The 27,688-nt window shown below is 46.1% G+C and overlaps 5 protein-coding genes and 1 long non-coding RNA gene across 7 annotated transcripts; 2 read left to right on the plus strand and 4 right to left on the minus strand.

Moving 5' to 3' along the window:
* Positions 1 to 275: 275 nt before the first annotated feature.
* On the minus strand, positions 276 to 2,377 carry LOC120901431 (galectin-6-like). Of its 2 annotated transcripts, none has more exons than XM_040309379.1 (2): positions 2,128 to 2,377; positions 276 to 2,044 (listed from the first exon to the last, which is right to left on the minus strand). In XM_040309379.1, exon 2 carries the CDS (start codon positions 1,981 to 1,983, stop codon positions 703 to 705), a length of 1,281 nt encoding a protein of 426 aa, XP_040165313.1. In that variant the 5' UTR covers positions 1,984 to 2,044; positions 2,128 to 2,377; the 3' UTR covers positions 276 to 702. The 2 variants fall into 2 exon arrangements, with proteins under 2 accessions (XP_040165313.1, XP_040165312.1); XM_040309378.1 differs by having other exon boundaries at positions 2,124 to 2,377.
* Positions 2,378 to 3,355: 978 nt separating this feature from the next.
* Positions 3,356 to 7,691, minus strand: LOC120901429 (zinc finger and BTB domain-containing protein 17-like). The gene is made up of 4 exons (XM_040309377.1): positions 7,420 to 7,691; positions 6,931 to 7,107; positions 5,169 to 6,669; positions 3,356 to 5,105 (listed from the first exon to the last, which is right to left on the minus strand). The coding sequence occupies exons 1-4, from the start codon at positions 7,582 to 7,584 to the stop codon at positions 3,901 to 3,903; spliced, it is 3,048 nt and encodes a 1,015-aa protein (XP_040165311.1). The 5' UTR covers positions 7,585 to 7,691; the 3' UTR covers positions 3,356 to 3,900.
* Positions 7,692 to 9,287: 1,596 nt separating this feature from the next.
* LOC120904560 (protein arginine N-methyltransferase 6) lies at positions 9,288 to 10,677 on the plus strand. The gene is made up of 3 exons (XM_040314652.1): positions 9,288 to 9,486; positions 9,550 to 10,421; positions 10,490 to 10,677. The coding sequence occupies exons 1-3, from the start codon at positions 9,427 to 9,429 to the stop codon at positions 10,620 to 10,622; spliced, it is 1,065 nt and encodes a 354-aa protein (XP_040170586.1). The 5' UTR covers positions 9,288 to 9,426; the 3' UTR covers positions 10,623 to 10,677.
* Positions 10,540 to 13,059, minus strand: LOC120904559 (gamma-tubulin complex component 4 homolog). The gene is made up of 4 exons (XM_040314651.1): positions 12,908 to 13,059; positions 12,374 to 12,825; positions 10,875 to 12,305; positions 10,540 to 10,806 (listed from the first exon to the last, which is right to left on the minus strand). The coding sequence occupies exons 1-4, from the start codon at positions 12,971 to 12,973 to the stop codon at positions 10,668 to 10,670; spliced, it is 2,088 nt and encodes a 695-aa protein (XP_040170585.1). The 5' UTR covers positions 12,974 to 13,059; the 3' UTR covers positions 10,540 to 10,667.
* A 57-nt stretch (positions 13,060 to 13,116) lies between these two features.
* LOC120904564 lies at positions 13,117 to 21,416 on the plus strand. Its single transcript, XR_005739791.1, has 3 exons — positions 13,117 to 13,330; positions 13,409 to 13,435; positions 20,646 to 21,416. It is a non-coding gene; the product is annotated as an uncharacterized LOC120904564 (long non-coding RNA).
* Positions 14,150 to 21,702, minus strand: LOC120904558 (guanylate cyclase 32E). The gene is made up of 17 exons (XM_040314650.1): positions 21,405 to 21,702; positions 20,429 to 20,559; positions 20,229 to 20,340; positions 19,957 to 20,139; positions 18,788 to 18,905; positions 18,559 to 18,705; positions 18,240 to 18,487; positions 17,983 to 18,135; positions 17,561 to 17,901; positions 17,344 to 17,458; positions 16,699 to 16,765; positions 16,224 to 16,632; positions 15,988 to 16,157; positions 15,744 to 15,921; positions 15,537 to 15,677; positions 14,816 to 15,468; positions 14,150 to 14,750 (listed from the first exon to the last, which is right to left on the minus strand). Exons 1-17 carry the CDS (start codon positions 21,678 to 21,680, stop codon positions 14,353 to 14,355), a joined length of 3,840 nt encoding a protein of 1,279 aa, XP_040170584.1. The 5' UTR covers positions 21,681 to 21,702; the 3' UTR covers positions 14,150 to 14,352.
* Between the last annotated feature and the right edge of the window lie 5,986 nt (positions 21,703 to 27,688).

A 27,688-nucleotide genomic window follows, 5' to 3' on the forward strand; every position in this document is an offset into this window, starting at 1 on the left:
ATGTTTATATTGCACCTTATGTCGTTTTCTATTATTAAAGAAGGCATTCTATTGTGAAATTTCTTTGATTTCTCTTACAAACAAAATAAGGAAGGAATTTATGAACAAACCCCCTCACAGCTCTCTGATAAGGCAGGCAGACAGAACACCGAATGTAAAACTTTGATAAGAGGTCGCATTTTTTGTATTATTCCCCCCTGTTTGTGCAACCGAACGAACAGTACTGATAGTGCGTAATCGCTCTGTACACATCGTGCAGAAAAAAGCCACGAAACTTCATGCTTCCCATGTTTGTAATACATTTTATTTTTCATTTTAAAGCAGCAGTTTAGTTTGTAAACAAAACCGTAAATATAGGAAGTATATGAGCAACACTTTTTAAACATATAGTAACAAGCCATTGAAGTTTTTGTGTGAAGGGGGGGAAATAGACCTCTTTGGAGCGCGAAAACGTTCGCTAAAATCGCTAGAGAGTGTAATACTACCATAACCTACAACAAGTCACACTAACACATTATTGTACCGAGCAGCATGAGCAAAGAGCACTATCTGGTTGGATGAATAGACCTTCTTTTTTTTGCGATCCGAGCAAGCGGCGCCCATTGCACACACGAGTCCCCCGCTCCTGTCTGTCAGTCTATAGGAGTTTTCTTTGGGAGGGGATTTTGATGGCAGTAGGCCCTACGCCACAGTCCTTGCCAGCTAGTACGCCGTCTCGACCACCACATCGAACACCTTTATATCGCCCTGTATGTAGATTGCCTCCACCAGGCGCGGATTGTCCCGGAAGATAAACTCCGCAATCAGCTTGCCGTTGAGCGAAACCTGATAGCTAACGTCCGTGCAGGCGATCTGCAGATGGAACGGTTTCCCGGGCGCAAAGTCCGTCACATTTTCCGACCGCTCCTCGCGCTCCCACTTTCCGTTCGTCCACGAATTCCGGCAGATGACGTGTCGGCCGCCAACGCTGCCAAAGCGCGGATTCAGATGGAACAGTATGCTCGGATGGGGCCACACGTACGCACTGCTCTGCAGGTTCACGTAGAACGAGTGGGGCAGCAGCTTCACCCGCCCGTACAGATGCAGCTTGCGGCCGTTGGTGAACGGTTCCTGCAGTACGCCCGTGTACGGCATCGGCTTCCCGTCCGCTTCCGGCAGGTGCAGTGGCCTCGCCACACCTAGCTGGGCAGTTGCCAACGCTTCCGGTGACAGTTGGCGGATAATTTCGAGCTCGAGCTGCGGATAGCACTCCATGTAGCACTGGTCAACGGCCACATCGCGCACATCGCCCTTCACCTCCAGTGTGCAAATCTTCCGATAAGGCAGCCGGTGCTGGAACGCGTTAAAGTGCCGCCCGTTGACGCAGATCAGAAACTCCTTGTCCGTGACGAGCACCTGGACGGCAAAGCGCTGGCCGCGGTGCAAATTGAACGACAGCGGAGACGCCACCTCCTCCCGGCCCCAGCAGCCCTTCACGCGGCAGTTGCGCACGATGTAGTTCTGGGGCAGCCGTGGGTTGAAGTGCAGCGCGACGTCACCATTTTTCAGCAGCAAATTGATGGAGAACCGCTCACAGGTCAGCTGGATCGTGCCGCTGATGACGAAGCACAGCCCGGGCGACACTTCCGTAATGTTTTCGACCGTGTGGACCACCTCGGTGGAGGAGCTTTTGTCCAGGCTGATCGAACCGGGCGATGACGCTTCCTGGTAGGCAAAGTCGCAACTGTCGATCGATTCCGTCGACATTTCGGACGGCGGTGATGGTGTTGACGAACGGTGGACGTTTGTTGTTGGCGATGCAGCACTGTCGTCGTGCGGCGGGTAGTAGCGCTTCAGAAGGGCCTCAAACTGGCGCTGGTTGCGTGTCGAGGCTAGCAGCGATTTGCATTCCGTCCACGAACTGGCGCGACAATCGAGCAGAGCGCCACCGTAAGCTAGCAAGTCGTCGCCAATACTAAGCGCCAGAAAGGCAAGTACGGCCATTCGAGAGCTATATCAGCTTGTCCATCACGAATCCAACCTCAGTGTGTGTGTGTGTGTGGTGCTGCAGGAGAAAGGGAAGAGATGAAACGGATAGTGTGTAGTAGTCGTTGTTCCAATTACGGCGCAGTAAAAATACACACCAACGTTACGCTCTACACTTTACAAGAACAACCACGAACGGCTATATGTGTGTGTGTGTGTGTGTGTGTTACACGGGGGTGAATAATCGGAATCTCGTTACCACACAACTATCTACTTATATTGCTGCTCCGGACGGCACTGTACGGCTGTGTTGTGAATGAAAACTGGCAATTGGGCGAGGAGAGAGAGCAAAGAAAAGAACCCCTTGTGATGGTGTTGTTGTTTACATCAGTCTCGGGCTGACAGCTGACAGTTTTATGGGCAGTCGGGGCCGAAGTGTCAACCTATCTGCTCTCAAAGCCCGCTTTCGTTCGTAGTTTGCCATAATTTTACCATTTTTATAGCAATTTAAAAGATTATTGGATTTCAACTGGTAATATTCAAATTCAACGAAATTTTAATAATTTCTCGAATCGTTAAATGATATGATTACATTTTCCTAAGGCCTGGGACCATGAACATGTTACCATTGAATACATGTTGCCGCAATTATGGATTTTTCTATTTATTTCAAAAACGCATTCGCTCACAAAAGCATTTTCAAATAAGGTTCAAATTATTTTATTATCCATTTTAGTATGCAGACATGTATGAAAATGTTCCTGCAAAAAATAAATATTAAACAACTTTGTTTGTTGCTACAAAAATGTTCTCACAGCATAAGTTTAACAGTTCGTTCATACGATTTGGCAATAAATGTTCCCGAAAAATTTTCATATACACTGGTCTAAGTCGCTTAAGCGAGCGAAATAAATAAAAAAAAAATTAGCACTTTGATGTGTTTTATTGAGTATAGGTTAGACATGTTCACATCTTTGATTAGTTATTCGTAAATTAATTATATCTTTTACTAAAACATGAGGATGTGTGTTCTATACAAGAAACAGATTATATTGGGCAAGATGCTTTGTTAGTAAATGAGTTAGTAATTAATATATTTCTTCCATTACGATACAACGTCAATCAAGTGAACGTAAACTTCTCGCATTTCTGTACAAATAGTCAGACGTTTTAGTTGTTGCAGATATAAAAAAAGTGTAAAAACCCAAAATCTATTCAAGTGTAGAAAAACGGGAAATACTAAAAACAGGGACTTTGTTGAAAACGAGCATTCAATTGCGGATACATTGCTTTTTTTGTATAGTAAAGTAAAATAATAACCATGTGAATAAAAAAGGATTTTGTTGGCTAATTTGAAACAAGCGTCCGTGACTAACTAACACATATTCTGTACTCATAATTCGCGTGAATGGATGCGTGTAAAATTTATTCATCTATAAAAGCACACATATTATTCCCCACATATAAACCCTGGGAATAGTTGAAGAAGAGTTGGGAGTGGAAAAAAGAATCAGAATACAAGAAACAGCATTACCGTATAATTGTCATGATTTCAAACAAAATATGACGAAAACAAGAGAGAGAAAACAATGGTAGACGTTAGAGACGAGGTATAGGTAAACAATTCTGACGGTTCGGTTAACTCATTTGTGCCTAATAATTTCCCCTGTCCCTTAAACAGATTAATTAGTAATTTGAACTCACTCTGCTAAGTCTAATCTTTTATCCTACATAAAAGAATGATAAACGGCAAACACACAAATCACCACCTCTTTCTCTACATTTCTCTTTGTACCTCTTTCATACTGTACGGTTCTAAAAATTAACAAAAATACCCAGAGTTCGAAAACACTGGTCTGTAAAATGAATAAAATTCGAAAAGCTTGAACAGTTCAAATAGCAAAAGCGGCAAACTCAAACTCATGTCAGCCTCGATTACTGCTTAGCCTTCAGCTGGTTTGCCCGCGCAATCGCTTCCTCCCTGGTGATCTTGTGCAGCTTGATCGTCCTGCCACCGATGTTCATCTCCACCGGTACCCTTTTCATGGCTTCCGTTGGTTTTGGAAGATTTTTCACATTCACAATATTGTTGGTAGTGGTGGTTGCGGAGACGGTTGTCGCCGATGGCAACGAGTTCAGTACGGTGCTCGCACGAACGGGCTGCTTACCGTTACCGGTCGCTGGCTCTTTCTTGCTCATCTGTCGAATCATCGAGGGGTTCAACGTTTTACGGCCCAGTGCTGGCCGTTTGCTGGGTGCTGGCTCTTCTGCCTCTTCGTTATCGTTTTCCTCCGCCGGACGCTTTTTACCCACAGCAGCAGCCTCGCTTGGTGCTGACGACTTCGCAGCGTACGTGCGTTTAATCATCCACGATTGTGAATCGGACGATTTCGATGGCGCCGGCGGTGGTGGCTTGGTTGCAGTTTTGGAATTTTCCTGCCCAACCACTACCGGTTTCGTGCGCTCTCTGGAGATTCCTATGGCAGTGGCACTGCGCTTCAGCTCGCGCTTACCATCTGCAGCGGGTTTTTGCTCCGCCTTTGCCGGTAGAACCGAACGTTTGGTGGAGGGAGCAGCCGTTTTGGAAGCTTCCTGTTCCTTTGCCTCAACCGGTCGCACCTTCGGCGGTCTTCCGGGGCCTCGCTTTTGTGGTACTGCGGGTGCTTCCGCCGCTGGCTGGTCCGTAGCCGTAGTTTTAACGCTCTCAGGTTGAGCAGGTTGTTTATCCACCGTTTCCATCTTGACCGTTACCCCTTTGGGTAGGCTTTTCAGCACATCAGAAAGCTTCTGGTTGGCCATCCGCTTTTCCACCGCCTCCTGGTTACGCTTGAAGAACTCCTCCATGCGCTGCTGGCGTGAGGCTTTTCCGTCCTCCTGGGGCTGCTGTACGGCAGTCGTGGGTGCTTTTTTCTCTTCTGTCGATGAGTTTTTCGTATCGGTGGTGGTGTTGGTGGTGGTGGGTTGTACTTTGGTTACGCCTTTCATCACGGCTGTTTTGGTGCCCGTTGCGGAAGTGGCCTTTGGTGGTCTGCCAACCGATTTTGCGGATTTTTCGGGCGGGCTTTGTGGTCGCACCTCAATTTCCGTGACATCAAACTCATCGAAACCACTAAGGGGGTCCGGAACCAGGGTCGATTCATCTAGTAAAAATAAAAAATCAAATTGATGACAATATTCCAGCAGGAGAGAGCACATTTGCTTACCTTCATCCAGAAACAGGCCTTCGTGGAAAATCTCCTCCTCCTCCACATTCCGGTAATCCATCACGAAATTGTTCTGCTCGGCCCCATTCGCGTCCTGCCGCTGCTCACTGTCCTTCGCTGGCCCGCTCTTTTCATCCGGCAGCTCGTACGCCAGCTCGTTCGCATGGTGCTGCAGGCAGTGATCGGCCAGCTTCTGCTCGCTCGTGTACATCAGATCGCAATAGTCGCACGCGTACTGTTGCTGGTCCGCGTGTGACCGAATGTGCTCGGTAACCGCTTCCACACTGTCGAACGGTTCCAGACACAGCGGACACGTCAGGCTCTCCATCGCGTGCTTCGCCGAATGGTACACCAGATCGCCGAGACTGTTGAACAGCTCGCCACAGTCCGAACACTTGTACTCGCTCTGGCCCGTCGCATTGTGGCGGCGCAGGTGCCGCGACAGATGATGGCTCAGCAGGAACGATTTGTTGCACAGCCGGCACGGGTACGGCCGATCGCCCGCGTGCGTTGCCAGATGGCGCGAAAGTTTGCCCGCGGTAAGGAAGCTCTGCTCGCAGTACTCGCACTGGAACGGCAGCTTCCCCAGGTGCACTATCTCGTGCCGCTCGAGGCCCTGCTTGTAGGCGAAGCTTTTCGGGCAGTGGGCGCAATGGTACGGGCGACTCTTTTCGTGGTTTTCGATGTGCTTTTGCAGATCTTCCACGGTTAGGAAGGAGCGCTCGCACAGCTTGCACAAGTGCTTCGGTTCGTCCTGGTGCTTGGCCTGATGGCGCACTAGCAGCGAGGAGCGCGAGAAGGACGCCCGACAGATGACGCACACGTACGGCCGCTCGCCAGTGTGTGTGGCGATGTGTTTGGCCAGATCGTACTTGGAGAAGAACCGCTTGTCGCACTGGTCGCACTGATGCTTGCGCTCCCGCTTGTGCGACAGCTGGTGGATGTCGAGCAGCTGCTTGAGCGGATACGTTCGCGGACACTCGCTGCAGGGGAACACGGTACCGCCACCGTCCGCTTTGGTTGACGGTTCCGGCGCGTAGGTCACCACCATCTCTACCGTTCCATCACCGGTAGAGACGAATTCTTCCGCAACCTTCGGCACCGTCGACTGGACCAGATTGTTCAGTATGACCGGCTCGTTCGATGCACCGCCCTGTTCCGGCTGTGTTACCTCTTTCTTCACTTTGATTAGCTGCTGTCCCAGTTGGAGTGGTTTGTTGGACTCGGCAGTGGCAGTAGTAGTAGTGGTGTTGGTGGTGGTGGTGGTGGCGGTGGTGCTGCTGCTGCGTGCCAAATCCGATCCCTGCCGCTTCACGATCGGCGTTGAGGTCATGAGAGGTACGGCGGTGGACGTGTTCGCTTCCTCGCCACCTGCCGTACGGTTGGCATTGTTTAACTTTTGCCCCTGCTTAAAGTTTTTCAAATCCGCCGGGCTTAGCTTGATAATGTTGGTGGCTTTTGGTTTATCGTCGGTTTTCGTTGGCGGTTGCTTTAAATTTGACTGCAAAGAAACGTGAAATTTAAAAATTTAAATTACTATAGCATAACCGTTTATGGCAGTTTATGGCACGGGGTACAGTTGCATGCCATAAAGCATAACGTCAAACCGGGGCCCCCACCGACAGCTTGGGCCTTTTGATGAGGGTTATGTGAGAAACAATTGTTTTGTTTTGTTTTGCGCTTTTTCTTCTTTTACAAAACTTATTTGCTCTTTTCCTACAAAGGGCACATTTGAAACGAGCGTACTCTGTTGCACACTTACCAGTAAATTCGCTAGCCCCTTCGGCAGGGATAGCTGGTTCGGCCAAACTCCAGTCGAAAGATACGCTTTGAGCTGCGAGTTTGCGTCGTTGCACATCTGCTTAAATTGATAGCTGTAGTTCATGAGCAGGCGGCAATCAGCACATATTAATCCGGGCATTCCATCCTCTCGGTATACCTGCAAATCGAAGAAAAAGAACCATGACAAACGCATTCGTCCTTACAGGCGGAACGAATCCCCGCTGAAAACAGGCGCAAACGATACGCACACCAGCTGTCGCTACCGAACGCTTTCCACAGAAACGAACCATAAAGGGTGCAGCGAATGCAAAACACGCCATCTTGCTTTTTAGCTTGCTACATTTTCCCGGTCAAGCCGAACAGAAATTTCACTTTGGTTTTGTGCGTTTTCCCCGAAACCTTCTGGTTTTCGGTCTCGTACTACACACTGCACCATTCCCAGCCGGGGTTTAACCCAACACATACGTACCTCTATACCCACGCAGGACATTATCTGCAGCGGAAGAGGAGTTGATATATTTTGATCCTGTGCCGCGTATATGGAAGTGAGCGGCACATTCTGAGCCAGGCAAAACCGACACGTCTGGCTTTTCTTCAGTTTGTCGGTGCGCACTTTTTCCCGCACAATATCCATCCTGAAATCGCGTTATTGAGGGCCGACTAGTTCTTTTTTTTGTTCGGTTTAGTTTTCACCACACCAAATAGCAGCCAGGAGCAGCAGCGTCTTCGCGTACCGACAGCACAACAGTGATTATGGGAAGGTGCGTCGCACACTCGATGTACCCGTGATGCAGATTTGGATCGACAGTGTTGTACTAAAACACATTCGAACATGGATTGGGTTCAAAATTTAGAACAACTGCTTTTAGGTTTTGTTCAATAGATTTTCTATGTTCAAGATTTGTTTTTTAGATTTTCTATGTTCAACATTTGTAATTTTTTCAAAAAAAAAATGATTGACTTGTTATGATCAATTCATCGGATTTGTATGCTCAAATTCAATAAATTAATTACAGGATTGCAGGGGTTGGAAATTTCTCCCGTGACTGTGGGAAACTTTTAATTTCTTTGCAATCCCATGACGGTGATGGCGTGATTTGCGTTCATTTGCTCTGTTTTTTTATAATTGTTATTTACTTCAAAAGGTTACAATTGCGATCACTGAGTTGCTGATCTTTCTCCTACGTAATTAATAACAAGACTGACGATCGTCTCTCTTTCTGTCAGATTATCGCATGCCGCGCTTTTCGTTTTCGGTCTCTTTCTTTTTGAAGTCTCTTTCTTTTATGAATTTCTCTATTTCCAGTGAATTTATCACAAATTGTCGTGTAATTTTGCATGTGGCTGGTGGTTTTTGCTAGATATGAATCTGACTGTAGATTAAAAATCATTCAAAACGGGTTAAAATTGTAAAGTTCGATTAAAAAGGATTTTGTTGCATTTGATAATTGATGTTGATGTCAGTTTGCTAAAAGAACTGTCATATTTTGAAAACATCGTATCTCCGAATCCGGCAGTATCGTTCTTGCGAGTGTGCTTTTTCTAAAAATGTATGGATTTTTGACGCCCGCTGATGTAAACTTGAATTATTCGGAATTGAAATGCGTCAAAACTGAAACAATTTTTATTTTTTCGCACGCACACCCGGATGTCAGCAGGAGCGATAACCACTACCTAAAAGGTACCGCGTGTCACGGGGACTATCTAGAGTTGTATAATTTTCTGCAACATTAGTCTAAATAAAATTGAAATTAATGAACCGAGACATCATTTTTTAAAATGTTATCTGCACAAAGCTATATTATTACTTCACTTGCAGCCTGAATGCAGTAGTGAATATCAATTTCTGAAGCTTTTTCTTTTTCCTTGTTTATATTTAATGAAACATAAAACAAATTTAATTGCTGTGGGATTTTTTTATGTTTCTGCAAACCGGTTGTATCATGTGCTTGTTGATGTAAAATGTTTACGAAAATCATACACCCAACTAAAAAGTATGCTGAAAGAAATTCTTAGACTATCAAAATCGATGATCGATTAAAATGATCGATGGACATCTAGCGCCATCTGTTGAGCAATCGGTAACCAGAGGCTAAGCGAGGGCAAAACTGCACTTTAGTTCGAATTTAAACCTATGTGCTAAAATGTAGGTCCAAAATGTTGTTTGGGCTAATCATGAATTTCAAAACATCTTTCTCAGGGGTGGCGCACCAGATACGTAAACTAAACCGTACAATATTTCAACAACCTTTGGATATTCTTTAGAAACTCTATAATGGTTAATTACAAAGATGTTTATGCTGTAATGATAAATTATATTCACCCGCATTGATAATGTTTAAACTAATTACTGAAACACATAACATTAGCATAAATGTTTGCCATGCCTGACATAAACAAATGCAAGAAAAACGTGCTCGCAGCGCGGTTCGAGTCTTGAGTTGTTTTATTTTGGTGCCTTTGCTAGTGCTTCAGCATGGAATTCACGGACCAGATCGATCCGACCAGCTACTTCGACAGCTACGAGGATCTTAAGGTATTGTTGGGCGATTTGTAGTTACAATTTAATGTTGAACCAGTACACCGTTCGTCCTTCCAGGTTCACGAGCTTATGCTTACGGATCAACCGCGGCAGGAAGCGTACCAGAAAGCGATCCTCTGCAACCGGGCCCTGTTCGAGGGCAAAACCGTGCTCGATGTCGGCGCCGGCACAGGAATCCTGTCCATCTTCTGCGCACAGGCGGGTGCGAGCAAGGTGTACGCGGTCGAAGCCTCCAACCTGGCCCGGCTCGCCCGGGCCGTGGTGGAAGAGAACCAACTGCAGGCTGTGATAGAAGTGAGCGAGTGCAAGGTGGAAGATTTCCAGCTGCCCGAAGGCGAACGGGTCGACATCATCGTGTCCGAGTGGATGGGTTTCTTCCTGCTGCACGAGGGCATGCTCGATTCGGTGCTGTACGCGCGCGACAAGTTCCTCAAACCGAACGGGCTCATGTTTCCCGACACGGCCACCCTGTACGTGGCACCGTGCAGTGTACCGTCGCGGTTCGATCGGTGGGAAAGTCTGTCCGGCGTGAGCATGCGGTGCTTTGGCCGTGCGCTGCGCGAACAGAACTCGGGCAATCCGGAAGTGTTAACCGTCGCACCGGAGCATCTGCTTTACGACGGGCACATTATAGCGTGGTTCGACCTGATGGAGGTAACGACGGACGAGCTGAACAGTATCGAGGTGAAGGATGTGATTGTGGCGTCGCGGTCCGGCAAGCTGCAGGGATTCTGCATCTGGTTCGAGTGTACCTTTCCGGGCGATGGTGCGGAGGAACAGCTGCAGCTTTCCACCAATCCGTCCGCGCCGGAAACACACTGGAAGCAGACCGTGATCCCGCTGCCAGAAGATGCCTGCGAGGAGCTGGAAGAGCGCGATCCGGTCGCCTTCAGTCTGACGATGACACGCAACAAGGAGACGAATCGAAGGTAATGGTCACCCCGTCATTGGTACCGAAAGGGGAGAAACGTTGCAATAATCTGATTCTTTCTCACAGGTACGATCTGCAGCTAATGCTGCTGGATGCAGAGAAAGAGGAACATCATCTGCCGTGCGAGTGTCACATGACGAAGTGTATTTTAATGAAGACCCACCTCGAGAAGATGCAGGTGGAAGAGGAGCAGCATTGATCCGGCACCGCGGAGGCAATAAATATGGGGTTGCCGCACCCGCTATTAATCCGTACTTTGTGTGTTTGAACTAAACCAATGATTAAAATCCAACCGAAGCAAAAGCTGTGAAAGTGGTGCACTGCTCGGTCCCGCCTTTAGTCCAATAAGGAGCTTCAGCAACGAATCGACGTGGTTCATGAATCTGTAAGAGAAAGTGGGGTGAATGTTAAAAAGGCGCCTTTTTTACTCTCTTTCCCTTTGTCCACTTACCCCTGCTCGTACGTAAGAAACTCGTTCCGTTCCACCTTCGTCATCGGGTCCTTGCAGAGCAGACAGAACGTGCAGAACCGATCGACGATCGACAGAATGCTGTCCAGTATCGTTAGGACCGGATTTTCCTGCACCTGTATCACGCCCGCCATCGTCGTGGTGCCGGCGGTGGTGGTCGCATTGAGCGACGACCCCGACAATGGTTCGCCACTGTTCGCTCCAGTCAGCAGAAAGCAGAGACTGAGCACGTTCGCCTGAAATATCGTGTGCGCACGCTGGATGCGCTCGAAATCGTGCGCCTGGCGGGCTGTGTTCGCGATCGCTGACATCAAAATAGCAAACTGACTCTCCAGCACGTCCACCTGCAGGTAGTACTGTAGATTGTTGATCAGAAACATGAGCTTGTTGCGCAGCTGCACCACCTCCGAGTTGTGCTTCATGCGCCGCTCCCGCTGGTACGACCAGATCTGCAGCAGATCGTGCTGGATCTTCTTAATGCGCAGCAGAAAGCGAAACATTTCATTGTACCGCTCGAGAATGCGGGGCGAGAAGAGCAGATGTAGCGGCCACTTCACCTTGTACTTGAGCATGATGTGCCCGACGGCGCTTTTCGTTTCGTAGCAGAACGAACTCTCCTCCCCACTGCCGTCCCGAATGCCACACGGCAGCTCGAACGAGAACTGCTCGATGTCCTCGCCCAGATTGATGCTGTTGGCGGCTAGCTTCAGCGCACGGTTCAGATCGCGCGTCGTGCCATCATTGATTTCCTTCCCGATCAGCAACTTCAGGGATTGCGTTTGCGTTAAAAACTCAGAAAACAGCTCACCCCGCCCGAGCAGGAAGAAGTCTTTCATCAGCCGCAACTGCCGCTCCAGGTCCGCCTTTTCGATCACGATCGTGGACATGTGCTTCGTGACCTGCTCCTTTATTTCGTCCACCAGATGCTCGAACTTGGTCACGTTGAGATTCTCCTCGCTTTGCAGCTGGTGAAACTTGCGGAACAGTTGCTGCTCGTGGTCACCCCACAGGTTGTCTTTGCCGGCCGCCGCTGCCAGGGCCGCTCCCTTTCTGCTCCCTTTGGACGCCGCCCGGTCAGCGATCTGCTGCCGTGGATCGAAGTGACACATCAGCACGGTCTGGCCGACGAACAGCACCTTTTCCGCCCAGCTGGCAGGGAAGTAGTAGGGCAACATTTCGCGCCGTATCTCGTACCGCCACAGCTCCGTGTTGATGCTCGCACTGTCCGACGTGTTGACGGAGGTGTGGCCGGCCGGCGGGTTAACGATCGCAGCACCGCCCGCTGCGATGGAAGCTTTCGCGCTGCTTTCCACCTGCTGTATGAAAAACTCCCCATAGTGATCGACAAACTTGCCGTGCATCAGCCAACCGTACAGTTGTTTGAGAAAGATGACGTAAACTGATTTTTGGATGCTAAAAATGTAAAAAGAAAATGCACCGTTTAAGCCGTACAGAGGTAGAAGCATTGAGAATAAACTCACGTTTTCACTGCCTGATAGTTGGCATCATTCCCGTGCAGACAGTGCTGTTGCAGGTAGGGAAGCAATGCACAGCCATGAATCCTTTGCGTCACCACCCCACTGATCAGCTGTAGCAGAAACCCAAACAACGATCGATACTGGCTCACTTGGTGGAAGATAAACATGAGCGACAGGTTCGGGCGCTTCAGATACTTTGCCTCCAGCTCGACCACCAGATCCCGGTACGGTTTCACCACCAGCTCCAGCCCATCGACGAACGCCTGCAGATAGAGTCCCTGGGGCAGCGGCTCTTCCGTCGGTTTCTGTTGCTTCGGTTTCAGCAACCCGGCATTCAGCGTGCCGTACTGTTGAACAAACTTTTTGATCTCCTTGTACTGGTTGGCAATCCGGATCAGCTCCTCGAGGATGTGGATTTCCCCGGGGTGCAGGAAGGTGGACGCCACCTCCGGAATCTAGGAGATCACCCCCAGGGCGTTGAAGAAGGAACGGTTCCAGTGAGAAAACTACACCCGGGTGCAAACGTTTACTACTTACGGTAAAGTTTTCGATCGGTAGTTCCGCATTGGAGGAGAAAAGTGTGAACAAAATGTCGTGAATCATTTTCAGGTGTTCGCTGTTGCTTTTCCGCTAAACCGGAGCGGCCGGGCGCGCTTGGCATCGAAAGCAAAACATAAACAATTGCGTTTTTTTTTTGGTGCCGCATCGAGCTGTCACTGGTGACGTTTTGCGAGTTTGACGTTTCCAACCAGGCCGGCGAGCGAATTTTTGGTGTGAATTTTGGCGCGTTTGTGGAAAATTAGAGAAAAATGTTTCTCGTAGTTTTTTATGCATAAAAAACGTGATTATAAATTGTTTGTGTTTTGTGTGAATAAAGGAAAGCAAGAAACTATGTGTAGTGTTTGAAAAGAAATGAAGTGAAGCTTGCGATTTGTTGGATGCTGTGGCGTCTACTAAAAGGTAAACAACTTTCTTTACTATTTTTTACATGTTTTTCGTTCTGCCATCTAATGAACCAGTTTTATGCACTTTTTGTAGGGCTGCTACTGCTTGGACAGATTTAAGGTGAGTGCAGTACAGATTATAGCATATTTAATTGGTGGCATTATTTAGAACATCCTTCTTCCAAATCATTGCCAACGTCGTCCGGTCCAGTTGATCGTTGAACTTTATGGCCACTTAGATGTGGGTAGTCGATTATCCTCATTGAATGTTATCACTATATCATAATGAAAACTTTTTACTTAATTCCTGTATGATTTAGGTTGATTATATGCTTCACAACAAAGAAGAGGCTCTCCACAGGTTTGATCATCAATGACTCCTCTGTTTAAATGATCAAAGGGTCATAATGAACCTTACTGGATGTAGCCAACATTCTAGCACAAAGATATTTCTGAGCATCTTCATCTTGAACAACAGCATAGACAGTTTTTTTTCGGATTTTAAAAGGATCCGTGTCTCAGATGCGTAAAGAAATTCAAGTATTATATGCAAGATAGCGTAGGATTCGCTTCTTTCGAGCGACGATGTAACCAAACACGAGACTACTTGAAAAGTTGCCCAGGAGCTTCCAGTTTAATTATTCTATAAAAAGAAAGAATATGTACATTTCAGGATTGCAATTGGATAGAGGATTCGAAAATCTTTTTCAAAAAGCTTACCATATCCGATGGCAAATTGCAATAACTTATATACTTAAAAACTACTTCCGTATTTATTACTGTGATATTCATCAAGACGAACTCAACAGATAATACGATAAACTTGTCAATTAATACTTGCTTGCATTTGCAAAACACATCAAAAACACTAATTGGCGGACGTGTACACAACGACACTGTTTCGACATGTAAATAGCTATCAAATGGTTTGCGTATTTTTTGTTATTGTTAACCACTAGTGTTTTCCACGTACTCTCTATCAATGAAACCGTATTTTCCCGTTTCTTCTGCATGGAAATTCCTTATCCAATCCAAGCCTCACTGCATGAACGTGATCTGCGGTGCCGATCGTGGCTCACGAATCGTCCGCACCGTCATCAGGTTGTCGTTGTAGTACTCTAGGAGACAATTTTTCTGCCGGCAGGTGCATATCGCCTCGTCCATACCGTAGCTCCCATGGATGATCGAGAGCCGCTGCGTACTGTCGGCCATGGGTGTGTTGCCCATGTGCAGCTTCCGCTTGTGGCAGATGTAGCAGCCCAGATTCGGTCCATTGTGCGCCAAGAAGCTGACGGATGGAATCTGCTGATCGCTGGTACTGTGCTGATGGGATGTTTGTAGCATCGGCACGGTAGCATCGGACAGCATACGCCTCAGCGACGGTCGGCTTAGGTTGGTTTGGGATTGATCCGGTGTACATAGGAGATCCGGTATGGCTGGAAAAACGGAACATTTTGTAAAAAATTAAAGACATTAACACGTTTTGAGGGCATTTTCTTACTCAAACTTGTAATTGCATCGTTCGAACCGAACCGATCCATCCGCTTTTGGTCGTCCTCGCCGAGTAACCAGTAGGTTCGCATTTCACCCTTCCCTTTCACCTTAATAATGCCGCGCTCCTCACACTTATAACCCCCGAGCTTCTTCAACAGTCCGTACGTAATTGAAGAGATGTGAATTTTCAGCGCTTCACCATTACTTTCCATCCGGGAAGCTGTATTAACCGTATCCCCGAACAGACAGTACCGTGGCATCTTCAACCCCACAACACCGGCCACACACTGGCCCGAATGTATGCCAATGCGCATCTGAATAAACTCCCCCGGCCGGTGCCTTATCTCCAGGTTCGAGATGGAATTTAACAGATGTAAGGCCAGCGAAGCGATCTCTCCCGCATGTCGATCACCGTTCCGGAGCGGAAGTCCCGACACGACCATGTACGCGTCACCGATCGTTTCCACCTTGTACACGTCGTAGCTGGAGATGATAAAGTCGCAGCAGGTGTAGAGATCGTTCAGCATTTCCACCACCTCGAAGGGTGTGCTTTGGGCGCACAGTTCCGTGAAGCCGACCAGATCGCTGAAGAAAATCGTCACACAGTCGAAACATTCCGCCTCGACCCGTTCACCGCGCTTGAGCGACTCAGCCACACTCCTAGAAAGGGGAAAGTAAGCGAGTTCGTAAGCTTTAGAAGACAGGAGATGGAACCTTCAACAACTCACTTTGGCAGCATCCTTAGCAGCAGTGATTCCGTCTTCTTTTTCTCCTCCGACAGCTGATTAGTGCGCTCCTGTACGATCCCCTCCAGGTTGTAGGCATACTTTTCCATGATCGCGAGCATGTTATCAAATATGTTTGGTTTGCTGCAGCGAAACGAAGCGTAAAGGGTGTTGGTGAATGGTCATTTTCTGCCCCCGAAGATCACTTACAGTCCGGCTTGCATCGGTTTCAACTTCACCCGTACCAATCGTATGTCTGGTCGATCTTCTGGATCCTCTTCCCAGCACGAGTGGAGCAGCTGTATGACGTACTCTGGGGCGTCAATGCCTCGCAGCGATGGGCGGAAAATCCCATACTCTTCCGGTGACATAACGCGAGCTACAATATCTGAAAAAAAAGGAAATTGTGTGATCAGAAATTAGGAGAAACCGATGTTAGACGCGTTGGTTGTACCTTGCCAGCTCATATTAAGATCACCCCATGGGCCTTTCCGTCCAATGATCTCGTACAGCACAATACCGAACGAGTACACGTCGCCCTTCTGCGTACCCTTCGGTGGACAGTTAGGATCACGCAGTAATTCCGGCGCTTTCCACAGACTGCGGCGCAGCTCTTTTTCAAACCTGAAAAAGGGTTTAATCACATCAGATGCTCCAGTGGGACAACAGATTTTGCCAAAAGTGCCTTACTTGCTTGGTTCCTCCTGGCAGGATTTAAACTCATGCAGCCCAAAGTCCGCTATCTGAGCGACCCAGCGAGAATCGATTAGGATCTTGCTCGATCGCAAATTCCCGTGCGATCCTACATCGCTATCGTGCAGGTAGATCAGTCCCTTGACGATATCGCTCACCAGCGAGGAGACGAACATGTGATCTAGCTTGAGATCTTCGTTCGAAAGCACATCGACGAGGCTGCCGCGGGCACAGTATGACGTCAGGATGCTTACCGTACCGTGGTCGATCGATGCACCGACGAACGTGATCAAATTCTCGTGGCGTATTTCTCGCATCTGTTTTAGTTCTTTGCGAATGTTACGCGTAATGTCGACGGTTCGCTTGTGGAGATACTTGATAGCGACAATATTGCCACGATAGAGACCTAGGAATTAGTTTTGTTGGTAAGAAATTGTTCATGAAGGATAGAGGGTAGTCAGGAAATTCATACCAATCGTCGTGTAGGCCCGTTTATTAACGTCTCCCGCACTGTTGACCATAATGCTTTGTTGACATACCTGAGGAAAGGTTACTTATTTTGGTTTATTGATATCACAAAAGACTAAGGATGGGTAACATTGATTCAGATTCATGAAGTTGAATAAATCTTCAACGTTAGTCTTTGAACCTGAAACTCAAGTTTCGAGATATATGAATTCCAAGGCTTCAAATCTCAACCAAAGATTATGGTTTTGCCCCCTGAACCTCAGCTTTCTTATCATTTAATTGTAATTGGAGCTTAAAGTCTAAATTCAGCCTCTTTTTGTGTTCTGGAACGATTTCTGACTGCTTTTCGTATGATCGGGCCCAGTCGTCCTAAAATCACATCAACACGTGTGATAGACAATGCAAACTTTCAGATTTTGGATATTCATGAATCTGTTGAGACTGTTGATGAATCCTTAGCGATTCAGATTTTTTAAGAGATTCATAACTTTTTAGAGATTCATTATTCTTTAGAAGTTTTTGGATATTGATGATTCTTTAAAAGATCTATAAAGCACTACACAAGACGGATCTTGATGTGGGTCCTTTTTACCTTTTCTCCTCGTTGGAAATGATTGATTTGTAATTCCTTGTACTTATTTCTACTCACAAGATTTTTTCGTAGCTCGTTGTTGTAAAGTGCGTCGGGTGATGTTATCAGTATCACATCCTTCATGTCCACCTTCCAGAGCAGACAGGCCAACGTCTGCTCGTAGCGATAATGTCTACAAAAAGAGGACAAAAAAGCAGCACCAAATAACGTTCATTAGTCGCAGTTTGATGTCACAGTCAATAATGATGTCCCAGCACCCAACACCACCACTCACTTGAACAGGATGATGGTAAATATCGCCATGAAGAGAATCACGACCAGCGCACCGGTAATGTACCGCCAGTCCTTCGCCTTCGGGCGACACTTTTCATTGTAGAAGCCACAGACGGGTTCTGCCAGCGGCGGCCGTCCCTTCAGCCACATGATCGGGCGGTTCGGGTTGAGGTAGCGAAACTCGGGCAGCGTCGTACCGGTACCGGTGGCATTCCGTGCGCCGTACGCAAACAGTGCCACCGGTTGCATCGACATGTGCAGTGAGTTGTTCACTTTGTCGTCCTTCTGTAACGCGATGACCGAAAAGTTGCCCTCGGCGTCCCCGTTCGCATCGATGTACACCTAAATCGAAGTGGGGGGAGGAAAGAAAGGTCCGTTTTTTTAGAATACCTCCCATTGCTTGCCACATACACTCTTCCTCACATCGAATCCCTGGATCGAGTGGTACGAGCGGTTGAATATATGGCGCATAATTAATCTTCCATCCGAGACGTCACCACCGTCCCGGAGCACCTCCGTCGCGGCCCGGGCGTAGATGATGAGTGCATCGTACAGGTAAGCACCGTAGATGGGAACCTTAAAGACGGACGGACAAATCTGTTAGCCCCAGAGACGGCCAGACGTCATCGGCACCATCGATCAACGACGGTGAGATGATCCGTCTTCCAACCCCCCCATACCTGAATCTCATCAAATATGTGCCGATTGTAGGGCAACGGCACACGGAATGGATCCTTGCGCGAGTACAGCTTGAACTGGTGGCAAAGTTTGCGATACTTTGGGTTCATCGGAAAGAGGGGCGATATGCGCAGCACCGACTGGAACGCTTCCTGCAGCCGCTCCTGGTCCTTGTAGTTGTAGCGCTTGCGGTTCTGCTGATGTTTGTCTTTCGAGTTGCCGATGTATTTTTGGTAGAAATCGGAATACTCTGTGCGGGTGAAATAGCGTTTTAGGTGTGTTGCGGTGCGTTCTAATTTCGCTCTCAGCATTATTCATTACCTTGATAGATATTGCGCTTCATGTTTGGGTCGTAGATTTCGTCATCGATCGATATCACGATGTAGTCCCCCGTGCTGAGCAGCTTTCGGTTCTGCAGGCAGCGCACAAAGTCCACCATTTCGATATGATCGCCCACGAACACGTACACTGTTAGGGAAGGGAAGTAGTGTTTGAACGGTGTGATTGTGTTTTATGAGCGATGGCAAGGAATATATGTGGGTTTTCATACCCCGTGTGTTGCGGTAAGTGTTGTCCACTATCTCCTGCAGCTCATAGATTTTGGACGGGATGTAGTCCGAATAGATGCGGAAGTGGTTCACGGTGAGATTGTTTAACTCGGCTTGTAGCTGCAGGAAGATGATAGTTTTTTTTTTAAAGCAAAAAATCAATGTGTGTTTTGTTGGATATGTTTGAGGTTCGTTTACTGAAGTGGTGTTGTTTCAGATGCAAACAAATTCCCAAAAAAATTCCTTCGTAAATTCTTGATACGACTGTGACTGTGAGACTGTGATACGGTTTTCTGTTTGTTTTTAGTAGTTTCAAAAGATTCAATGCAAGGCTTAAACTTTTTTTTATTCCTCATTTGTATACTTTTCCCAAAATCATCCTGTTTTTAAATGTCAAAATACATTTACCAATTTCCCTAAATTTAATGATTGAAATCCTTATTTTTGTGTACTTCTGTTTACTTTATACGTATTATAGTATGTCCAAGACCACTTCAATTTCATTTTTTAAGTTGTCTACAAAACAGAAGACGATGCGAGCGAATGGTAGGAATGATTCAAACATATTTGGGAAACTGGCAAGAAATCGTGAGATTGACCCAAAAACTTACGAGAAACAAACAAAAAACCATGCAAATCTTTGTAGTATCTTTTGAAGGATTTTTTAAGATTGTCAATGTCTTTAAAAAACTTTCAAAAATCAATATTTTGTTCAAAATAATTAAAAATACCGTGAGAAACAGCGTAACACTGGGGGAAACGCTGTACTTTGTAATTAGAGCTATGATTAATATATTAAGTAACTATTGGTAACTTAAGTAATCCTTCCTGACTTTCCTATATTTTCATAATATTGCATTGGATGATACAACCAACAAAAAGCCCTTTTTAATTGTTATGAAATCGTATCTTTCTTATAAGCCGTCAGTTGACGTATAAGGCATCATGCACTTGGTCTCATGTCGTATTAATTTCATGCCCCATGTGATTCGACAACTAGTAAGTCAACAGTTCACTCTAGACGCTGCACTGATTCGCAGAAAAAGTACGCGACAAATTGCAAGGAAATGCTTCATCTCCCGCTGGCAAATCCATTCTACTTCCTGGAAAAGAATCCTTTTTCACAATTCTCGCTGTGTTTCCCCCTCAACGTTTGCCACAATATTGTTACCTCAATTGCATGCGCGATCTCCATGCTCCAGGCGGGATGTTTGCTGGCGACAATGCTGAAGCAGTGCCAATTATTAGCCAGCAGCAGGGCGGCGACACTCTTCGATACCTTCGTCGCCGGCGGTAGCGTGCGGGCGAAGCTGCTGTACACCGTTTTGTCCGACACGGCAATGTCGGCACATTTCTGCCATTGTGCAAATAAAACGAGGGCGTGTGTATATGTTTAATTTGTAACATTTTCTAGCGGAAGAGTATGGAAATTGTCACACTCACATACGATATCATCGGCAGGTTCCAGGCGGACGCGACCAGTGCTTCAGAGGTGCAGGTTTCATCCGGTCCAATAAATACAACTATTCCATTGTCGCGCATTTCGGTCATTTTCCTGTACAAAAGATGTATGTGTGTCGGAAGCATGAGCCTTGTGTGTGTGTGTGCGTACATATTTGGTGCAGTTGTACTGGCATACTCACTTAATCGGGAACGCTTTGAGCGACTTTTGGGCACCGATGTCGACTGCACGGAGGCGTAGCTTTTTGCCGGGCAGTAGCGTCGAATCGTTGTTTATGGTTTCTATCGCTAGGAGCAGTGCTCCCAGGACGACCTATGAAAAAAGAATTCACACACACACACACACGTACGGTTCGATCAAATATTAATCTATTTGCAATTGTTTAATATCTCCATCAGGTGCCCAATCGAGCTGAAGCGAACATACGTGCCGGAAGGAGATTTTGTGGGCTTACAAACCAGGGAGCTTTCAACTCCCATTACCCTCCATGGCGTTAAGCTGATTCGGGCTTGTTTTATGTTTTAATTCCTGATTGGAAACGATTCTGGGAAATGTACATTTTAGAGTGACCTACATCCTTGTGTTTTGAAAATGACGAAAACATTACTTATTGTGATTGGTCTTAGAATTGTACTTCAGACATCATCAGTATGTAGAAAGCATGAATAATTGTTATCAATTTATTTAGAATGACATCAGAGGCAGTTAAACTGTCCAACATGTCAGAGTGAAGTAGTATTTAATTGCACAGAAAATTCAATTCGACGACTCTCCTGTCCAGCGACCAACAACACGCCCAGCACTGTAGATTCCCGTTCATAAAATGTAACCGCATGTAAAACAAACCTATCCCATTGGCCAATATTCCCTCAGCTTGTGTGTGATGAGGTTGATAAATCACAATTATCCTGCAACCTTGCATGACTAGCACCCATTTCCCACAAACCAACCCCTTTACGATCGTTGCCAATGTCTCAAGGGAACATACCGTTGCACTACCTTGCAATCCTACAGCACTACCGATGCCATCATCACATCATCATCATTGCCGTCTTCAAGAGACCACACAGACGTGTGGCCGTTACGGATTAGGGCCCATCAAGACATCTACGCAACCTTGACCGCGTGTGTGAGCCAGGTGTGCCGCCGTTACGTACCTTGGAGTGCACGTAGCCGGCCAGGAAGCCCACGTACAGCTCGTCTCCGGTTCGGTTGCGCGTCCCGGTCGTCAGCAGGGAGGACACATTCGCTCGTAGGAAGCTGTCGACACTGCTGCTGCTGCTGCTGGTGCTGCTACGGGGACAGTCACATGACATCCGTGCAATGGCGGACGCCAACGCGTGCAGTTCGACCGGCGCGGACGAAAGCCCTAACACTAGTGCAGCTAGCAACAGATGAAACCAATCTGCCATCATCATCATCATCATCCTCATCGTGGGACGGAGTGCCGGGCGCAGTGTTGCTTCTTTTGCTTGCGCTCCGGGTGCTAATTCTGGGAAAAAAGGATCCAAGAACGTGGACTCGATTAGTGCTGCCCGGTGTGGCTTCTGTTCTGTTCAATTAAGCTGTGTGTTTGCTGTTTGGAAACTCATGTTTTCTGGTTTGGGCGTGGGAAATTTATCACTAATGAAAAGAAATTAGTTGTTGTGAAAGTTTGTTTGAAGGACAAGGTTAAATTTAATTACACTTTTTGAAATACACGAAATAAAACTTTTCATGTGGCGCGAATCGTAGGTTCACATATTTTGAAACATTGAAGCACAGACATAATAAAAGCAGAAAAATAATAAAATGATTAGAGGAAAAAGTACGAGTTTGCTACACTTTTTATCCCATTTTCCAAGAATTCTTCCATATTGTTGGTAGTAGAAAGTATGGCATAATTATAAATTTAAAACCGCCATTTATCGTCCAATCGTTCGTGGTTTTATGGAACATTCCCTGTGTGAAGGTCAAGCAAACCAACGACCAATGATCGAAGCAAAACCGTGTGACGATGGATGAAAACAACGCAGAATTAACTTTTTCTCTCCCCTTTTCCAGTTGTACCAATCGTGGTGCAGTTTCATCTACTAAGCGGTCGTAAAGTAAAACTAGAGTTGTAAAAATTATGATTATTACAAATGGCTATGTCTCGTCCGTCCTGTATTGGATGAAACCCGTTTCCCCATGAACGTCATCGTCTCCTTTTTGTATCTTTTGAGCCAAGGGATCTGCAACAGTGTGTCATACGCTGTCACCATGGCCATGAAACGATGCAGTCGTTTGTGGACGGCGAACATGTTTGCACCATCAATTGTGTGGCTGAGCATAAAGGATTTTCTCTTCGTATAGTTTCCCATCTTCATTTAGACACCGGGTTGGTCATGGTTCAGATACGTCCAAACTACGTAAATGTTGTGCTGAAAGGAATTCGGGAGTGTATTAAGCGAGAGATATGTTTGAAGGTGAAAAGCAAACGACATTTCTTGAAGGAGATTTTGGAACAAAACGTACAAGAGGAAACCACTTTTTTGGTAGAAATTAACAGAATACTTAAACACATAAAAATCCTTAAAAAATTATCCAACTTTAACGCATTTTTCTTGGAAAGAAGAGTTGGCGAAGCTTTACGCCGACCGAGCGGCCACATGGAGCTCGCGTGTAATTAGTTGCCGATGTATCCTTTGAAATAATTGACCTCTACTCGACACTTCAGCAGGTCCTCTATCCTGTGACCGCTTAGGGCCTCAACTCAACGGAAATTTCAGCTAGACATCATTAAGACTAGAAAAAAATTATATGCGCTGTGTAAGGATGAATTTTGACAATGTGATCAGTGGATTGGAGACTCCAAGAACTGTTAAGCTGTATAGCACGGGAAAATGTGTACGCATAGCTCGTTCCAATCCTGTTTTTTCTATATTTTTACTCTTCCTTTGTAGAATGGCTACAGTATCTAGTCTAGGGAATATACATTTTCATCAACCATGGACCGGTTGGCTACCACCTGCTGCAAGGCAGTCAGGAAGAACATCAAAGCATATTGTAAGAGGCACCAAATTACATAGAATTCGAAGAAAATTTGGAGAAATAGATTGTTCTTTGTTGTCTATTTTGCAACGCTTAAGTTTCATTTTTTATTTTACTGTGGAGTTTTGCATGAAGAAGCTTTCCATATTACAAAAGCCATTTTTCTTCCTGAAAACCTTCATAAGTGGCGTTGACCCTCACAATTGTGTGTTGGATTATATCTAGGTTAGCTATTTATTTCACATGTTTTCCTTTTTTTTCTTGCGAATAATGGATAACAGATATAATGCCGTTATTCTACCTCAAGATCCTGTAGTGCTGGCAAATGATCCACGCTCTATCTTGCGGAAGCCGTTCGCGTGTTTCCCTTGGATCGTCGGAGTTGACTATCGAAATGCCGTATTGTTTTCCATGAATTGCGTTAAAAGGTGGTGCAATCACGCGTATTCTACCATTCCAAATGTCCTCCAACACTGGTACTGGTATGCTATGTCAGGGCACTCAGGTCGATATTTCCCGCTCTAGATAACTGTTTATGTCAAAAGATGTATTCCGTGGTATCATGCTGCTTGGGAAACCTTGCTCGGTGGAAAGGGTTACCTTAAGTATTCGTAATCCCGCAAGTCATATCAAATTTGAAACACAATTCGTGGAATTTTGCATTAGATTGCATCCGTTTAGATTCGCTTTGTCACAGATTCGGATTAAAAGACGAGCCTTAGACATCTGCGTTGAAAGCTCGAATTGCCAGCAACAGTAACGTGAAGTCTATTATGTTTTCTTTTTCGTACGACTTTTTAAAGAAGAGCCATGAATTGAATATATTTTGTATCTATTTTATCTGTTTTTATATTTTTTTTTGTATAAATATTTTTTTTTTTTATATATTTTGTATCTATTGGAAAACTCTCAGGACCTTTTGCTACCACCAAGGGTCTGCGCCAGGGGGACGGGCTTGCCTGTCTCCTATTCAACTTGGCGCTAGAGAGGGCCATCCACGACTCGAGGGTGGAGACTACGGGAACCATCTTCTATAAGTCAACCCAGATCCTGGCATACGCTGATGATATAGACATCATTGGTCTGCGGCTCTCCTATGTAGTAGAAGCCTACCAAGGGATTGAGCAGGCGGCAGAGAACCTCGGATTGCAGATAAACGAGGCAAAGACCAAACTGATGGTGGCAACATCAGCGGACCTACCAATAAATAATCCGAATCTACGTAGGCGTGATGTACAGATAGGTGAACGCACTTTTGAAGTCGTCCCAGAATTCACCTATCTTGGGTCAAAGGTCAGCAACGACAACAGTATGGAAGTTGAGTTGCGCGCAAGGATGCTGGCTGCCAACCGGTCATTCTACAGCCTGAAAAAGCAGTTCACCTCAAAGAACCTGTCGCGACGGACGAAGCTGGGACTATATAGTACCTATATAGTACCAGTACTCACATACGCCTCTGAGACATGGACACTGTCCAAATCTGACGAAACCCTCTTAGCCGCGTGCGAGAGGAAGATGCTCAGAAGGATACTTGGCCCCGTATGTGTGGAAGGACAATGGAGGAGCCGCTATAATGACGAGCTATACGAGATGTACGGCGACCTCACTGTCGTACAGCGTATTAAGCTCGCCAGGCTCCGGTGGGCTGGCCATGTTGTACGCATGGAAACGGACGACCCAGCCCGTAAAGTCTTTTTAGGCCGTCCACAAGGACAGAGGAGGCGTGGTGGGCCCAAATTGAGGTGGCAAGAAGGCGTGGAGGCGTCCGCCATTAAGGCCGGGATAACGGACTGGCAGACGAAGGCGCGAGACCGTGAGCGGTTTCGGACACTCCTGAGGCAGGCCAAGACCGCAAAGCGGTTGTAGCGCCGGATAACAATAACAACAATGTATCTATTTTATACCACACTATGACAATTCCTGCAACCATTAACGCACATTATGGAATTATATAAATTTATTAGAAAAAAAAGTTGATTTCCTGTGTATAAATGAGCGCCTCGAACATGTTTTTGATTAGCATTAAAGCTGAGATCGTTTGGAGACGGAACACTTTGCTTTAGAGATAATTGTGCTCCCTGCGGACAAACAGGTAGACGTATGGTTATGTGTTGTTGATAATAAGCAGATTATTCAGCTATAAATCCTAGCTGTTGTTTCTGAATAAGAAAAAAATACTTATTATTACTTGAAATATGTCATAATTTGGTCATATTCGTCATTCAGGAGAAGATTAATTTATCAAGTTAATCTATCAGAAATACCACTGAAATCTCTTCTACAGCTCACAATTGCTATATGCTTTCCAAGAACTAATAGCTACACAATTTTATCATATACTCCATGAACAATATCGTCTTTGATTTCATGGTTTAAGCATTGTATCTTGTAGTGATGGGTAAAATTGGCAAAAATCCGGAGTCGACTCCGATCCGACTCCGATAAATTCGGAATCGACTCCGGAAGGTAGGTTCGCGCTGCAATATCCGGAGTCGTTCGGAATCGTCCGAAGCCGTACGGAGTCGCCCGGAGTCGCCCAGCTCCGGAGTCATCCGGAGTCGTTCGGAGTCGTTCGGAGTCGTTCGGAGTTGTCGGAGTCGTTCGGAATCGTCCGAAGTCGCCCGGAGTCGGAGTCATCCGGAGTCGCTCAGAGTCGTTCGGAGTCGTCCGGAGTCGTTCGGAGTCGTCGGAGTCGTCCGGAGTCGCCCGGAGTCGGAGTCGTTCGGAGTCGTTCGGATTCGTTCGGAGTCGTCCGGAGTCGTCTGGAGTCGTCTGGAGTCATTCGGAGTTGGAGTCGTCCGGAGTCGTTCGGAGTCGTTCGGAGTCGTCCGGAGGTCGACTCCGGACGACTCCGAACGACTCCGACTCCAGGCGGATCTAGTGGTTCCATTTTGCCGGAGTCGGAATCGAACTAACAATAGTCGGAGTCGGATCGGAGTCGTGGGTGCGCTCCATACAGCACATCACTAGTATCTTGTACTAGGAATGGTTGCTCAATGTGCATTATTTTGCCCAAATTAGTAAACCTTGTAACTTGGGTAGATTAATCGCAAAATATAAGCAATTCATGTGAATATTAGATTCTGTGAGGACTCAGTTTCCATTATGGCCAGATCTATTCAATAACCATTACACTAAGGATGTGCTTTCCACGTACAGTTAATGAAGTGGAAATTGCAGATTGAAGGAATTGAAGGATGAATTCGCCAACTCAAGGGATGGAAAAATTAGTATGTAAGGTTAATCACAAATGCGCCGAAATTGACACGAGACAGCAACGGAACGATCAAAACATGTTTACTGAAATATCCAATGTTAAGCTGGTTTTCATTTGTTCTTTAAAACACGATTTCCCTTTTTCCCCTTAAAGAGAGCATTTTGTTCGTTTTAAAAGAGACACACACCTCTAAGGGCACTCCATTTATCTGCATGATTTCAAAGTTGACACGAAACGATGCTACTGAACACCACCAAACCACCTCTGCAGGACAGTATTAAAGGGCCAACGACCTGTTCTTTCGGTCCTATTTACCTTAAGGACCTGCTTGATCATGCCTATATGCTAATTGGGTGTCTGAGCAGTTCCTATTAAATACGGAAAGGATTCGTACACATGCCGAACTCGCATGACCTCACGAAGGGTGTGTTACACGGTGCTGCGCTCAACCTTCATTAGTTTTTATTAGATGGCAGCAAAAAGGGCTGCTTGTTGTCATCACATCATGCCGCATCATCGTAGCCATCAAAACGAAAAGGACCTCGTGTGGTTGCTGGGCTGTGGTATTTCTCTTGATGGAACAACTCGAAGCTTCCAACAGGTTTATCTCATGAAGCAGTCTTTGAAAAATTAATCATTTTTGTTTGAAACTAGTTTATTTGGCCCGGTTGCAGGATTTCGCAACAGAACCTTAGATGTGTATACTGCCTGCAGAGCACATTTAAAGGTTTTCATGCACATGTAGATAAACAATTCTGTTCTCTTTTGACGTTTTTTTAGTAAAACTCTATATGCTATCTTGACCGTGTTGCTATCTTGGTACAGGTTCCTATCCAATTCTTATCCCGGTTCATAGCCCTTCCATATTTTTGTTGTATCTACAATATGTGGCAAATGTTACTGTTTCCATTACATTAGTAACCATGGTCCACATTTTTTTCTCAGTATGTTTGACTATCGGCTGGACTCGTGGTACAGTCGTCAACTCGTACGACTTAACAATATGCCAATCATGGGTTCAAGTTCCAAATGGACCGTGTCCCCATACGTATGACTGACTATTATGGGTTATCAAAAAGTTATTGAAAACCAAGCCCCGATGTGGATTTTACAACCACATACGACATACAAAAATTCAATTTAGTCGTTCTTTTTTTTTCAATGAGACTTTGAGCCGATTGACCACATTCACCTCTTTTCATAATTTAATCT

This window comes from Anopheles arabiensis, chromosome 3, assembly GCF_016920715.1.
Source record: "Anopheles arabiensis isolate DONGOLA chromosome 3, AaraD3, whole genome shotgun sequence".
NCBI classification, from domain to species: domain Eukaryota; kingdom Metazoa; phylum Arthropoda; class Insecta; order Diptera; family Culicidae; genus Anopheles; species Anopheles arabiensis.

Coding starts and splice junctions, on each gene's coding strand:
- LOC120901429 (XM_040309377.1), bottom strand. CDS start 7,584: ATGGATATTGTGCGGGAAAAAGTGCGCACCGACAAACTGAAGAAAAGC. Junction 7,108..7,419: donor TGTCCTGCGTGGGTATAGAG/GTACGTATGTGT, acceptor TTCGATTTGCAG/GTATACCGAGAGGATGGAAT. Junction 6,670..6,930: donor AGGGGCTAGCGAATTTACTG/GTAAGTGTGCAA, acceptor GTTTCTTTGCAG/TCAAATTTAAAGCAACCGCC.
- LOC120904560 (XM_040314652.1), top strand. CDS start 9,427: ATGGAATTCACGGACCAGATCGATCCGACCAGCTACTTCGACAGCTAC. Junction 9,487..9,549: donor ACAGCTACGAGGATCTTAAG/GTATTGTTGGGC, acceptor TCGTCCTTCCAG/GTTCACGAGCTTATGCTTAC. Junction 10,422..10,489: donor AACAAGGAGACGAATCGAAG/GTAATGGTCACC, acceptor TCTTTCTCACAG/GTACGATCTGCAGCTAATGC.
- LOC120901431 (XM_040309379.1), bottom strand. CDS start 1,983: ATGGCCGTACTTGCCTTTCTGGCGCTTAGTATTGGCGACGACTTGCTA.
- LOC120904559 (XM_040314651.1), bottom strand. CDS start 12,973: ATGATTCACGACATTTTGTTCACACTTTTCTCCTCCAATGCGGAACTA. Junction 12,826..12,907: donor TACCGATCGAAAACTTTACC/GTAAGTAGTAAA, acceptor GTGATCTCCTAG/ATTCCGGAGGTGGCGTCCAC. Junction 10,807..10,874: donor TTTCTTACGTACGAGCAGGG/GTAAGTGGACAA, acceptor TTTCTCTTACAG/ATTCATGAACCACGTCGATT.
- LOC120904558 (XM_040314650.1), bottom strand. CDS start 21,680: ATGAGGATGATGATGATGATGATGGCAGATTGGTTTCATCTGTTGCTA. Junction 18,136..18,239: donor ACATATTTGATGAGATTCAG/GTATGGGGGGGT, acceptor TCCGTCTTTAAG/GTTCCCATCTACGGTGCTTA. Junction 15,469..15,536: donor CTGCTAAGGATGCTGCCAAA/GTGAGTTGTTGA, acceptor TCCCCTTTCTAG/GAGTGTGGCTGAGTCGCTCA.